The sequence below is a fragment of the Pezoporus occidentalis genome, unplaced genomic scaffold (genome assembly GCF_034315485.1).
Source record: "Pezoporus occidentalis ecotype Australia unplaced genomic scaffold, CSIRO_AGI_Poc_V1 ctg33, whole genome shotgun sequence".
Taxonomy (NCBI): domain Eukaryota; kingdom Metazoa; phylum Chordata; class Aves; order Psittaciformes; family Psittacidae; genus Pezoporus; species Pezoporus occidentalis.
The window spans coordinates 4964952-4980640 of NW_026915268.1; the positions used below are offsets into that span (position 1 = coordinate 4964952).

General features: G+C 44.5%; 1 protein-coding gene across 10 annotated transcripts in view; it reads left to right on the top strand.

Annotated features, from left to right (window-relative positions):
- KCNIP1 (potassium voltage-gated channel interacting protein 1) overlaps nt 1–15689 on the top strand; it is a 403546-nt gene that overhangs the window by 374950 nt on the left and 12907 nt on the right. For all 10 annotated transcript variants that reach the window (XM_062629223.1, XM_062629218.1, XM_062629224.1 and 7 more), the window contains one exon: nt 10956–11080. In XM_062629223.1, the coding sequence (XP_062485207.1) occupies nt 10979–11080 (102 nt within the window). In that variant the 5' untranslated portion in view covers nt 10956–10978. The remainder of the gene's footprint in view (nt 1–10955; nt 11081–15689) is intronic.

The following is a 15689-nucleotide window of genomic DNA, read 5'->3' on the forward strand; positions in this document are numbered from 1 at the left end:
GCTTCCCAGCCAGCGCCATTGGAATGACATCAAACCCACTGGTGCTCAGGTAGTGGCTGAACTTTCAGAGGCTTGGCCATGGGCACAAATGAAAACTGCTGCCAGGCAGATGTTGCAGGGGAAATGTGAGCATCTTATTAGCATGCCGGTGCTGAAACAGGACTATGTGGCTGCAAATCCAATCTTCCTTTTTTTCCATTTTAATATCACTGCTTCCCACATGTTGTTCTGGTACCTGACAGGTTTGTGTTTGGTTTTCCTTTTTTTTAGGGTACAAAGAAAAGTCAAATTACATTGAAAAATGTAATTAGATTGTTATGATTTAAGTAGAGTATTATATTGGCTTCGGTACTTGAGTTCTGGTGCAGCTCCCCCTGGTCAGGTACAGGGACAGTCCCATTGCATATGCACAGCACTGATGGGCTGGCTGTGGCATTACCTGCTGCTTCTAAACAGCTTACCTTGTCAGAAATAATCCTCAGCAATGATGAACTGAGTTTCTGCCAAGTTATTTTCTTTTTCATTGATCTGTAGTTGCTCATAGAGTAATCCATAACCTGGGAGTTTTAGGGGGAAAAAAACAATAGTAAAACTCCTCTGGGAAGAGATGGCAAATAACCAGGTCTTCAGTAACTGCTTCTGCATGCTTTAGGAAGAGGTTTTGTAAGTGGTAGTAACAACGCTGTACTTTCTCCTATTTGTACTATTCAATATGCTAAGTAGACATAAGCATTTGAATTGGAGCTGATGGTTGAGAAGTTTCCTCTTGAGCTTATTGAAAAACACCATTTGTCAAAGAAGACCACTGCAGTGTTAAATAAAAAAATAGAGCCTATGAACCAAAACCTCGTAGTTGGATTTGAATAATCTGGAAAGGAATTAATTTTCCCCTGAACCCCTGAAAGCTGACTGTGAAGTTTTTCATATAATGAAGTGTATTGTTACAAGAAGCATTTTCTATTTCACTTTTCTAAGGGCTTTTTTTCCTACCTCTCTGAGGAAGAAAAGAAAACATCGTTTATATCCAGAAGTCATTCTTTGCAGTCTAAAGTTTTAATAACCCACAAGGTTACCCAGTATAGAAAAACAGATCACCGTTCTCTTTTTTGCAGCACACCTACTGTCTGCCTGCTATCTGTAATCATCTCTAATGCAGCTTCATCTTTTCAAGCCCAATATTGACAGTGGAACCTCTCGATGTACTCTGGCTCTTTTTATTCCTTGATTTCACCCTTACTAAATCTTATCATGATCTCTCTAACGACTGCATTTACATTTCTTTGTTCTCATCAAGGGAAATTAGTTTGTAGCTAGTGTTAACATGTGAATTTAGAACTGGCCTTATTAGGCCTGAAGTGGTTGGTTTTTTCTCCTCTGTCCTTAGGTTACCCAGCAAAGTGGGATTTCCCTGGCAGCAGGTGATTTAGTGGTTAACAGTTCAAAACCTACTTCAGCAGAGATTTGGGACCTCTTTAAGCAACCTTTATTTATTGCAATCCTGTCTTGGTGGTTCAAGGAGGTTAAAAAGTCCTGTGGTAGGTACAGTGTGCATAGGGTACAGTGGAGTTTGTTACATCTTACTGATTGTTTTATATGCTTTCTGTAAAGGTCTAGATATGTACTGCTCTGCCTCTCGTATGTGTCGTGGTCTATGAATGCAATTTAAATGACGATTGTTTGTAGGCTCTTTGCTCTGGAGATTAGCTTCTCTTGGAGTTTTCTTCAAGTTCAGTTCAAAAGGGAAAAGTGTGGAGGTATCTATAGTCACTAATATGAATTATATCCCTGTGTGTGTAGCCAGTCCTTGAGGATTTGATTCTGTTGTTGATTTCTCATGTGATTGTCCTCAGTATCACCATTGCTTTTGTGCTGCAGCAGCCAACTGGAGCATCCACTGTGGTTTTCTTGTGTTCACCTGGGCTTTTTCTTTACTTGTTCATTCCTCAGGCTGAGAAGAGCTGAGCTGGGGTTAGCGAGGCCAAGCAGTGCGCCTCAGCAATACTGCCTGACCAGGCAGTTCCTCAGTATGTAGGTGATGCTCTTGGGAAGCTGTGGTCTAATACTTATTTCTGCCAGTTTTCTGTGGCCAGGTAATTTACTGTCCAGGGGATGTGAGGATAGTACAAAATAACCCCGTTGCAAGTGAAGTGACTGCAGAGAGCACAAGTTAGAGCCTTCCAGACCCCCTGAGACTTCTCCACTATTCTAATCACTTCATTTCTACAGCAAAGAGCTATGCTGTGGAGAGGAAGCGGGAGGCCGTGGGCCCCTCTTGCTGCCCCTCGGCAGACTTCAAGAAGTGCATGCAAAGTCCTTCTTCTCCGTTCTCAGAGTTACTACGCTGACTGTTGCATTGCTGTCTTTCTGTATGCATGGATGCTTGCATGAGTGCATAACTGTGCATGATTCTCTCCACTGCTGCCCTGAGCTCCACGGTCATGCAGGGGGCAGTGGGCTTTGACTTCTCTTCCTGCCCCTACGGTAAGGGAAAAAGCCAGTTCTGGGAGGGAGGAGGTGGGGATGGGACCAACGGTTAAATACACCTGGAAACAATCCTACAGTCACTGGGAAAGAGTACCTTGTGGCCCATGCAGAGCACATCCAGTGTCACCTTAAAATCACCACCAGACAAAGCTGTGTATGGTTGTCACTTTCTTTTTGTTAAATCTTTTTCTTACTTTTTCCTAGACCCTGCCCGCTGGTTTTACGTGTATCAGAGAGGTAAAACTTGAACCGGTTTGACTCTATTGGTCATCTAATTTTCGTAGCAAAAGTTTTTTTAAGCTAAGAAACGGGTTCCCTCTGGCTGAGCTCAGTCTCACTTTCCATGCTGGTATGAAAGGTGCTTGAGCATTGCCCAGCTCCCTGGTAAGGCTGCAGCAAGGGGAGCAGTCCCAGCTCTCCCTCAACCTCCATGTCCTCCTGCGCAGTGCTCAGCCAAGTACTTCACAGTTCAGGTACCCTCCAGGTAAGGTTTTCAGATGGTATTGCTGGGAATTTTCAAACAATAACCAAAGGGAAGTGATTTTCTACCGTTCCTAGTGAGCTTGTTTTGCAAACTCATCTTTGAGCAACTCCTTGCAAGAAAGCCCTTGTCCCAAAAGCACATTTTCTGCAGCGTTCCGATGAAAAAGCAGCAAAGCACCCTCAAGCTCTCAGTGTTTTTCCACCTGTTTTGAAGTTGCTTCCCTTATAAACATTACTACAGATAAGTGGGAATGTGCAAGGAAAAGTGAAAAGCAAGTGCTGTCACAAGTAAGTTCCGGTGCACTGGGAGAGCAACCTGCTGTCTCCTTCTCTGGGAATGGCCGCAGCAAAGCTAGTTCTGATGCTGAACACACTTAACACAGTGTTTGCAGAAACATTCAAGGCCAAATTGGACTTTGTGTAGTTCATCTTCAAATCATTGTACTGGATCTTAGTTGTGTGCCACAAAGGCACTTTGGAGGCAGGCGTAGCCTCTGACTGCTGTACCTCCCTTTTCAGAGCACAGCCTTGTTTGGGCTTCCCTATGTTCAGCTGTGGAGCTGATTAAAGGAGTATAGAGGCAGAGGAAAGTATATACATGACTTTTGCTTATATCATAGCAAGAATTAGCCAAGAAATCTTGAAATTCTATTATTTTTGTAATTAAATCTCAGAATTTGATATACTGTTGGGTTTTCATGTAGCTTTTCCCTGCAGCTGGTGGTGGTGCAGGTTCGCACAGGCAGAACAGCCTTGCTGAGCTTGACTCTTAGTGCAAGGAATTTGATGTTGCTGATTTAGCGGTGGAAAAGGACCTGAAGGAGTCAGAAAATCCTTCAGGGAAAAGGGAGTGGGTAAGGAGACATCAGCTCCTTTTTGGTTTATTGACTGGAGAGAGTCCCTTTGGTTTGGAAGCTGATCTCTTCAGGCAGGCAACAATATTAATAACAATAATAATTTATTAATAAGGAGTGTTCCATTTTAATTGTTTGATGTTTAATATATCAGTTGGTATCTTAGTGTCATGTGTTTACTGATATTTGCCATGAGCAGATTTTCCTTAACCCTTCTTAAGAAGTGATAGATGTGCTGTACATGTGTTTAAGCTCCAGCTGAGCTGTCATTCTGCCCTCTTAACCTTGCTGGTTTGCAAGTATTTGCCAGCTGGGGTCGCTTAAAGGCTGACATTTGGATTCTGTTGGTGGAACTGCACACAAATACCTTGACTGTTCAGAGAGTGGAGCTGTATTTGGCAGCTGTCTCTGCCCAGGGATCTGGAAACACGGCTCTCAGAGGACTTCACAAAGCAGTGTTTCCTACCTTTTCTGCTTACACTACTGGGAGGGAGCACTGAAGCAGGGTCTGCACCGATAACAGCTCTCACCTGACTCCCATCCTGTAATTTTTGGCCCTAATGAGAATTTATGGACTCAGGCCTTCAATTATGTCTCTTCATGAAATATCCAGCTATTTGCACTTGGTTTCCCACAGGCAGGATGTATTTCCTACAAGATCTGCCCAAGCAAGTGGCCTGTCTGAAGATTAATTCCAAGGACGTAAAGCATAAACTGGAGTTAATGTTTTCCTTCAGGTCCTCACTCCTAAAATATAACTAATGGGTTTTTAATAAAAATAAGATGCAGTCTAATAATTCTTGCACATATCTTAATCCCCTTCTGCTGTATTTGTAAAACTACCCATTTCACCTGATGCTTCTCAATGTTACAGTTAACACCGGGCCCATGAGCTGCGTTTTAAGCTTTGATTATTCTTCTTTAACAAAACCTGAATTTATTTATAAGCAGCATCTTTTCAAAACCCTTCCGTTAGCCACAGAACCTGCTGTTGCAGCTTCACCATGCAGCCTTGGGAAGCAGGGGACAGGATCATCGACACCCTCCCTTTAAAGTGTGGTTTAGGTCTTGGCTTGTCCTTGGCCAGCCCTAGCAATGTATTGAGCCATTGCTATTGCTCTTTGCCAGGCACGTGGGTTGAAGGGCTGGAAATGCTGCAGTGCTGATGTGGCCGCTGCGGGGAGTGGTGTTTGATGCTGCTTGTGTTTCACAAGGGGGTTTGGCCAAGTGAAACCAGCGCTGGGCTTCTGTGCAAGATGTTGCTTGTGTAGAGGCAGCGCCAGTGGGAGGAAGGACAGGCAGGGCGATGAACTTGGGTCCAGTGGCTGCTCAAAGGCAGAGCTGAGAGAGCAGCTGGTAAATAACACACGACTGTTTCCTGTTCTGTAGTGCGCGAATGCAACTTTGGCATTGTCTGGGACCACTTTAATCTGTTCCATTTACCAGGAAAGGATAGTTGGATCTGAAGAAGGCATTTTTGTATGGAAACAGGTTGCTAAAGCGAGTACCAGCAGATGTGCTGTCACCAGAGGATTTTAGGACTTGGCCTCTGTGTTGATGGCACATGCTTTCTGGTGCTGGTGTTGGCAAGTTAGTGCCTGGTCTCTGCACCTTTAGGAGCTGGGTTTGGGCAGTGCCTCGGTTCATGCAGCTGTCCTGGATGTGCGTTATGATACCTGTGCACTTCAAAGATAAATTGACAATGAAACAATTTTTTCCATCACATGGCAGATAAAGGAGCTTGTGTCCAACTGAACAGAAAAATCTGGGGAAGTGAAATACCGGAGCAGGTTGTTTTCCTTCAAAGTTAATAGATAAAAATCTGTTTTCCTCAGTGATGCACCAATTTTGTCTGTAAGTGTGTTGATGCACAAACCAGCTGTTACATGAACAGGCTTAGATTACTGCAGTTTATCCATTGGGGAAGTGCAAATTCTGTTCAGCAAAGTTTACAGCAGTGAAGCACAGGGCCATTTGCAGGCAGTCTGAGCGCAGAAACCTTCCAATTGTAAAGATTACAAAAGGTAAAAATAGGATGAAAATGAAAGGGTGTATAACCCAGCCTCATTAGTTTCCAAAGTGTGCTCAGTTAAAATATTGATCTGCTCTAATGAAAATTCATTCTCTGCTCTTGAGCAAGCAGCAGAGAAATGAAACTGTGTCTTTCATTACCAACAATCTATAAAATATGCACGTACATGCAAGTATGTCAGCAGTATTTTTCTTTGCAAAGTGAAGCCACTATTTATTTTGTCTGATACAGAAAATGTGCCTATCCTATGGGCTAAGCCAACAGGGATGGAGTTCTGCCCCCAGTAAACATGCAAAATTACATCATTATTACAACCTGGACCTATTTTGGAGTAGGATTAACACAGCTGCTTCTCCCAGACCCACACTTCATATCCTGCTAGTAAAGCAGCCGTAAACCTATGGCCAGAGACAAATTCTAAATCAGAAAGTGCTGCTTTCTGTTCTTACAGTTTTAAACACATTGCAAGAAAAACAGCTGAGCAAGTGCACAGGCATGTTCTGCACCAGCTAAACAGTGCAGATGATCTTACACCAGTCCTTGTTCAGCCTGGAGAAGAGAAGGCTCCTGAAGGGGAGACCTCAGAGCAGCTCCAGTGCCTAAAGGGGCTGCAGGAAACCTGGAGAGGGGCTTTGGACAAGGGCCTGTAGGGACAGGCCAAGGGGAATGGCTTTAACCTGCCAGAGGGGAGACTGAGATGAGCTCTTAGGCAGAAGCTCTTCCCTGTGAGGGTGCTGAGGCGCTGGCACAGGGTGCCCAGAGAAGCTGTGGCTGCCCCATCCCTGGCAGTGTTCAAGGCCAGGTTGGACACAGGGGCTTGGAGCAAGCTGCTCTGGTGGAAGGTGTCCCTGCCTGTGGCAGGGGTTGGAGCTGGATGGGCTTTAAGGTCCCTTCCAACACAAACCATTCTATGACTCCATGATTCTAAGACACAACTCACTACAACTGTCTGGTGCGGAAGGGGTTGATCCAGGGACCATTGCAACAAGTGCTGAAGCTAAAAAACAAACAAACAAACAAAAAACCAAGAAGAAAGTTATCATTTATCAGTACCTGCAAGCAGGAGAAATCTGAGTCCACCCAACTGGGGAGCACAGAATCATGCTTTGAGGTTCAGAATGGTAAATTTGGACCTATTTGCCAGTGTTCAAGCTCTCACTAACCAGGTGTGTGGTACCCAGACCCTGAGGCAAGTGTGTCCCCCCAGCAGGGCACGGCTGAGTTCCAGCTCCACAGGGATGCCGTAAGCATCAGCTGCTGACACATGGCACCTGAGCTGGGGAGGGCACCATGGGCATCTCTGGCAGTGTCGTTCCCTCGGGCTTTGCATGAGCTTGCAGACTGAAGAAGAAAATGAACTTGAAACCAGTGGCATGCCCATTTCCCACCCTCAAACCACTCAGAGTGCTCAGCAAGCCATAGACAAGGCAAAACCGTGGAAGAATATGATATTAGGCAAAATATCTTCACACAATGCTTTCCTAATTAAAAATGTGTGGATCTATGTGCATACACTTTTGTTTGCACTCAGCACCATGAAGTGAGCTTCAGTTTAATGCAATTGCAGTGTTTACAAATGCAAGGGCTTGTCTTTCACACAGTGACATCCCTGGAGAGCTGGGAGGGACCCAGCCAGTGCAACAAAGCCAATGGAAGTAAGAGGAAACACAATATACATGACAAAAGGCAAGAGCAGATGAGGAGGTGACAGGATCTGGGGGTTTGTCACTGTGGTTAATTTATAGGGTATATGAGAGTGGAAAAAAAGGGTTTTAAAGACCTGAGTCAAGAGAAAACACTGAAAGGAAACAAATATTGACAAAGAAATCTTTGTGGGAGGTGGGGACTATTGAGTTGGAAATGATCGATTTGCTTGGAAGAGCAGTTTGTGCCCATACAGGTCTGTGCTGTGCCCAGGGCAGGCTTTTGCCAGGGAGGGAGGAGGGATGAACAGAGTGTTGCTGGAGGGGGATCTCGGAATGTGGGCTGCCAGCTGAGAAAAGTTAAAGTGTTGGTATATTTTGAGCACAGGGGAGGGACTGTTTGATCTGTGAGGCCCATTAATGTGAAGTAGTTACTCCCGAAAAGTGTCTTCTCTTGTAAGACCAATATTATCATGAAACACGGTGGAAAACAGCTCTTTGTTGGCAAGGGATAGACAAAATGACCTAATAAGCCTTTCTTGTACTTGTTTTCTGAGGTGGTGCTCCAGAAAATGCCCAGGTCTGCTCCGTTGTATCTGGGCATGTTCCATCGAAGGAAAAGCTTCTACCATTTTTAGGATGCGCTCCCTGGAAGCCTGTTGCTGTGGTGTCATTTTGAGTGTCCCCTGGGCCAGAGCTAAAGCTTCACACACCTTTTATTGCTAAGTTTCAAAATACTTCCCTTGAGAAAGGAGGAGGAAGCAGATGAAAGGATTAACCCATGGGGGACCATCAGATTCTCTTCAGAGGCAGAGATTAATGCTGGCTCTGGAATGGGGAATGGAAGGAAAAACTGGAGCATCCCTTTGAAAAGGGATGGATTTTTCATCCTTTCCTTTCCTCAGTTTGTTATAAAGAAAAGAGCCGCATTTCTCAGCATGGGAAATAGAATCAAATCTACAACAGTCATCTGGTTTATTTTTAACATAGGAATATCTGCCCTGTGGGACCAAAGCTTGTGAACTGAGTGTTGCGGAAACCTATCCTTGCAGGACAAGCAATAGGACAAGGGGTAATGTTCAAACTCAAAACAAGGGAAGTTCAGGTTGATATAGGGGTACTAACACTGGTTGCTTAAGGAGGTGAGGAAAGTATATGGGAAATTAAAGACCCACCAAAACCAGTCGGTTACATCAAAATGCTTTTGCAAAGAGTGTGACTTTTCTCAGCTGGATCTTTCCTGCCTCTGTACAAACCACGTGAAACTCCATGCTGTAAGGGTAAATAAAACCAAGCCTAAGAGTATTCCAACAGGCTGGCTTCCCCCATTACCCTCACCACTTACCTGAGAGTGCATAGATTGTTGGGTTTCCCCTCCCCGCTGAATTATAGGATATAAAGAGTAGATGGCCAGTATTTTACTCTTAGATTTTTCCATTGACTGAAGTTGTAAAGAACTCGAGTGACTCAGTAGGAAATGTCAGTGAAAAGCTGGGTGTGTTTAACTGGTTAAAGAGCAGAGAGAGGCTCGGAGGTAACTTGCTTACATACTGCACAGTACAAAATGCATGGCTCGCCGGGGAAAACCAAGGTGACCGTCAAGGCCATTTGTAAACTGCTTATTGCATTGGGAACAGCAGGAACATGCAAGAGAGGAGCCAGGTGTTACTTGCATTTTGTAAAGGTTTGAGGTAAATTGCGGTTAACCAAAGGTAAAAAAAGAAGTATTTGCTATATAATGTATGGATTAGTTCTGAGTCTCTGTAACCTGGCTCCCTTATAAATGTATTTCCTCTCCTTTTTTCAGCCACTCATTGCACTTCCCTCATTTCAAGGAATTTCTTCCCCATTTTTTTCTCTCTATATAGTTTCTTCTGCATTCCTTAATTTTGTGGCATGTGTTGTGCTTCAAAGAAAATGGCTTTCCCCCCTTATTTCCCATTCCACATCTGTTCTTCCTGTAGCAGACATCCTTTTCCATCTCTTTTTTTTTAACAGGAGCTGTAATCTCTAGACTCTCAGTTTCCCTTTGTGAGGAGAAGGTGGCTCCTTCAGGCCTCTTCTGGCCACCTACCACCTCAGGAAGCTTTCTGCATCATAACTGGTTGTGATACTCCCCTTCTACCCCATGCTGTTACAGCCTCTTTCCTTGATCTCCTTGCCTTGCAAGCGACATTGAGCACTGTATTTAGGCATGTATTTTCACTGCTCAAGCCCCACAAACACAGACTGTGAAGCTCCAGACACAGTGGATTAGGAGGATGCCTGAACACACCATGATTTCAAACTGATCTCTTAATACTGGAAGTGTGAACTGATGTGAATTAACCTTTATCACTCAGTGATGTGTGTCCTTCGTTAATAACATTCGTATATATGTACAGAATTCACTTATGAAAATGGAGCTTTAGTCTGGCCTGTTCTTTCACTGAGCCAGTCTGCTCTGAATTCGTGCATTTCCCCCATTCAGAGTGACTCCATTTCCTTCCATGTTTCTTGTGAAATCCATGTCTTTCAGCAGCAATTACTGTAGTATCTTGAGCCCAATAATCTAAAACACTTGTTCAGGGCATAAATTGTGCTGGTTTGATAACAAGGGGGGTGTTGGGGTTTATGCCAGGCCACTTTTGGATGTAGATGGGATTTTCATGTCACCTGAAAACTGCATCTGATCCTCGAAGCTTAGAGAATCTCAAAACGACACACATTAAGCATCTGTGTATATTTGGGCATTGCCTACCCTTCTGGGGAAATGGGCTTGACAAGTAAAAGCATGCATCAGAATAGAGGTGAGATTACAGCAATACAGGAGGTCGGTATCTTTCTTCCTTGTGAGGATATCCACTTGAATAAAATGCGTATCAGAATCTTTCATTTCTTATCTGCTTCCCCCAAAAATCCACGCAAATGCAGGCTGGTTTCATCCCAGACTCAGCAACTGTGGACATCGTCTGAATTTCTCCTAGGATTAAGGTGACCTTTAGTGTCTCTATAGCAAGCTTTTTGGTTAACAGAAGAGCTTCCCTCACTGTTTACCCTCAGTATAATGCCGTTGCCTAATATGCTTAAGCACGTCTGCTCTCTCACTTGTATTTGCACAGCTTTTTTCAAAGCTGGTACTTTGAAAGGCCTATTCTTCCACGCTGTTTCAATATTTAGATAAGAAATACCTGGCGTTGCCTTTTGGAGCAACATATCTGCTGCCTGCCCTTCTGTTCTCACCACCAGTTTTGGCTTTGTAGATGGGGAGCCAATTGGCAGCCTTGTAAAATGTGAACTTTTGCTTTACTCATACGACTTTTATTTTGCTTTCAAGAGATTGAAAACAGTTATAGAGATCTGTTCTGTTGATGGTTTCTTTTACTCTCTGTTGCTCTTGAACTCCAGGCTGTCCTATCCATCATGTTAATAGAGCAAAGGTAACAACCAAACTAAATATTTTCCTGTCTTCTCTTCCAGATAAAATTGAAGATGAATTAGAAATGACTACAGTGTGCCATAGACCTGAAGGACTGGAACAGCTTGAAGCACAAACCAACTTCACTAAAAGAGAACTTCAAGTGCTTTACAGAGGATTTAAAAATGTAAGAATGATCCTGCAGAGAACCGAGTCCAGTATGTATGTCCCCCCCAGCCTCCCCTGCTCAGCTGCATTATGTGCCGTTCCCCTGTGAAACATTTGCAGTTTTGTGCTAGATGTCCCCTACCACAGCAAAATGAGCACAATCTGCCACTTCATCTAATATTTATGACACCATAATCTGCCTAAAACTGGGTTTGGGTGAATACTCAGCATATAATATTCTCCTTCAATTTGTTGCCCAAATGTCAGGAAGCACACTGCAATTTCCCCAACTGTGCCACTACTTCAAGATAACCTGAAAATGTTTCATGGGTACTTATTTAATTCTTGCTGTCTTCCCCATGTTCAAATATGAGCAGTACTGCTTGCTTGCTATTAGCTTGTGTCCTTTCTCTGGCTACAGAAATCTTGCTCTTTCAGCATGATGTAATAGAGCACACTAGGACTATAAGTTCCTGTGCAAACAGATTAAGCTGAAGTGGCAGGAGCCAAAAAGAAATTAAAAGTAAAAAGGTATCAAGACCGAGGAGACAAGAAAGAGGCCACAGACTGAGGTGAGAGCAGGAGCCATGCCAGCTGGCATGTCTGTGTAGGCAGAGCGGCGCTGCCCTCGCCTTTGTCAACCACCAGCCATATCCTCCCTGGTAGCGGGGAGGCTGGAGCTCCCTGAGCCTCAGCTTCCAGCTCACCTGCTGCTGCCTCTTAGGGACTTGTCATAATAAATAGAAACAGGGAATTTTGAGGCTGCGTGGAGCAGATGCTTTATGCCCCTTGAAGAATGAATACTCATTACATGGTTGCCTGCGGGTCTGGGTTTAGTCACCCAGGTGGTTCGTGCCAGGTGATGTTTTTATGATGATGAATAGATCAGTATTAAGCTCAATAAACACGGGGTGGGTTTCAGTCGTCTTGCAGGACAGCTCCAGCATTTCAGCTGCTGCCCCAGTGAAATCCTGCCGTTTCTCTCAGAAAAACAAATCCATTGGGTAAAAGCTTCCCAAAAGAAAGCTGAGCTGCAAGTGTTGAGAGAAACCTGCTGGATATTGAGAGGGGCCTTTCTCTCTGACAGGCTCTTGGAGTTACCTTGAATCACATCACCAAAATACGTTTGATTTCCCCCAGGAGTCCGGTGGTTTCAGCCTTTATTTCACCGCTCACCTGAGCAGGACAAGGCACAACTCAGCTTTCTGTACTTCTCTTTTTGGTGCGTGTCTTGTATTTGTACAGCCTTTGCTGCACGTAGGAGCTCATTCCGCGTGTGAAGTTTTGTAGCCACTGTAGACCGATACCTGAAACGTCTTCATGCTTTGGGCAGTCAGCGAGAAATCATTTGGCTTTTGAGACAGCTTGACAGGCTAACAGACATCCGATGTGACACAGCTGCCTGCAGTGAGAGCTCTGAACTGCTGTGTTTAGCTAAGATCTCCAAAGTGCCTCCCGTACTGCTGTTTGGTGGGAGACCCGTGCTGGATTGCTGTGCTCCGTGCTGGCAGGAGGAGCTGGCTCTGCAGCTCTCAGTACCCATGATATTTACCCCTTGCCCCTCTCAGTTCTGCTATCACTTTGCAGTATAGAGGCATTACCTCCCAGGGCAAGAGTGATAGACAAGTGCATTTAACTTATGACCTAACCCCTTTCCTAAACCTCACTGAAGGTCTTGGTATTAATAGGCAGTGCTGACAAGATGATGTTTTATATCAGGTTGCTAGGACAAACAGTCTGGTTTTCTCCAGCTGCTACTACATGATATGCATGAAGCTTTAATATCTAAGGTTTAAATTGACATGAAAGGGTGGCTTTAGCATTTGTAGCATGTAAATTATGGTTTCAATGGGGTGAGTAATTATTTACAGCAGGCAAACTGACTCAGCTGTTGTACCAAACCATCTGCTTTTTGGGATGATGTTACAGTGCCATCTGGAGATTCAAGATCCCTGTGGGAATACAGCCATTTTTTTTTCTCTGGCTTTCTCATGGTGACTGCACAGGTCCTGTTTAATCATGAGGCAACACCTGGATAATCCCAGAGCCATTTACAGGCACAGGGGAGAATGTGGCCCTGCTCAACCCTGCTGCAGTCACAGGAGTTGAAGGTTTGATGCTCATGAACATAGATTTGATGGTGTTTGACCAAAGGCAGTTCGGCACAGCCTGGGGCACCCTCTAGGCACTAATTCTCAGTGCTTTAATTCCTGTTCTTACTTCATCTCTCAAATCTGTTTCCCTATGCCCTCAAAATCTTCCCAGTGTGTCACTGGTCAGGTCTGGTGTTTCTGCACCATATTGATGGTGACTTCCACTGAATACAAATCCTTTCCCACTTCAAGCTGGTGTGCTTGCTGCCTGGACAAGAGGGAAGTGTTCCCTCTCTCTTTGCTATCAGCTTTCTTTTCCAGTTGTGAAAGGGAATGTTGTGAGATGTCCTCCAACATCTCTTGATACCAGGACCAAAAGTTCATGTTTATCTTTGCAGTTATCTCTGCCCCCAGGGTGCAATTTGTGCAATAGTCTGTTTCGCACCTTGCAGATAGCTGCTGTCATACTGGAGCCAGGTTAAGGTGTTTGGACTCATTTCTTTGGCTGTGGTTCTGCACAAGCAAAGCAAGAGAGACAGCAAAACCCAGCACAACCTTTGGTGGATCTTGCCTTGGTTTAGCTCAACAAAATAGAATGTGTTACCTGCTGTCTATAAATACATCCGGAGAGAGCACTGTTTGAGCTAAAAGGCAGTATTGGCACAGGAACAAAATGGACATGACCAGGCATAGGCTGGCAGGAGAAGGAAGTTTCTGCTCCCCACAGGAGTAAAGTTTAGGGAGCAGTTATGGAACAAGAGGGGGGAGATCAGTCCCCTGGGTGCTCCTCTTTGTTCTGGTGAGAACAGCCAGGTGAGCAGGTTATGTTCAGCCCCATTTCAGTTTTGCTGCTGATCCCTGCTTGTGCACGTTGCTCATCTTTGGAAGCAATTGATGAAGCTCATTTCTGATTCCAGCAGGAGAAAGAACAGCAAGTGACCTTCTCTTTGATTTCCTTTTCGGGTTGTTTTGTGCTGGGAGGTTCTATTTTTAACGTGGATTCAGCTCCTTTGTGGTTTCCTGTTTGGAAAGAGTTAAGAGTTCCAAGAGGGTAGATTCAAAGGCATGACTCATGCTGCCAGTGCCAGTGTTTGTTGAAGATGAGGGGTTGGTTCCGTGCTTAGCAATCCCAAAACTGTGGAACACTGTTCTTGTTTTAAGGTAGGTAGTTCGTAGGTTATAGCAATGCAAGGTGTTTGCCTGAATCTAATTCCCTGCCACTGGAGGCAGACTGTTATGGTGAGGCACTGTGCTTTTCCATACTGCCAAGAACGTTTTCGTGAATGAGTAAGGCTTTGTCAGCATCAGTGGAACTCAAACTGACACTCAGCTTACCTGCTCCTTTCATAACAGATTTCTTGCGAGTCAGCTGAATTCAGTAGTACTGGAGCACTAATGAGGCCACTTGAGCATTATTTGGCTCTTAGAAAAGCAAAATTGTGATCAATTAAGTGCAAATGAATTGGAACAGGCATATGTGTCTGAAAGCAATCCAGTTACACTGAGCTAAGCAGGCTGATCAATGTCGGCGCTGCCTCTGCCCAGCACTCCTGGAGGCTTGCTGCAAACGTTTCATTTGGCTTCCAGATGGAGCATCAGAAGCAAAAGGATCGTGTGGAAATTGAGACAGTTCAATGATGCATAATGGCTGAAACTGCCACAGAAAACCCTGCCTCTGCAAGGGCAGCGTGTGCAGCACCAACCTGCCCTTCACAGGCTTCAGCTTCATCCTCAGGGTGGATGGTGCTGGGTTGGGGCTCTTGGCAAACACAGGCTTTAATATAGTGTGGAAGAGGCCCAATGGACTCTACAACTGTGGAAAGTATATAGAAAAGAATGAGCCCAAACATGTGTACACTAGCCTTAAGCATGCAAAACGATGCTTCTTAGTGAATATATAGTTGTATTTATCAAGAATAGAGAAAGAGCTGCATCTTCACTTGGGGCAGCACTACTCGGGCCAGTAGCACTACGATGGAAAGGAAGGTTAAATGCTGTGCTAGGCTTCATTTTAAAAAGAATGACAATTTGGTCAAATACTCTACAGCTGTGCAAGGGCCCAGTGTAAGTCGTGGAACAGCAGCACTCCAGTTACCCGGTAGGTGGTCTGACTGATGGTCACAAGCTACCATAAATAAATAGGTGATTATTTCATTTACATTAAATTACAAGCTTTAAGAAATGTGAACTTCAGAAGAACATTTTTATTTTAGCTGTTATATTCAATTAATTCTTCTTCTTTTAATGATTCGTAGCTCATTAGATGTGGCACAGGCAGACGGAGCAGTAACCACTTTTCTCGTGACAAAGAGAACAGGCACTGGCTGCTTTAGTAGGAGCTTTGGCATATTTTGAGGATATTCATCTAAACAGGAATTTTTGTCAGCTTTGTCTGTAAATGAAAACACAAGGCTCAGCCCTTGCAGCCCCCTCTGTAGCTAATCCAATTGGTCCTTTTATCCCCTTGCTGTGAAACAGGCCTTGAGCAGTGCTGCTGGAGAAGGGATGGCCCCAGCCAGGTGAAGGCTACAGTGC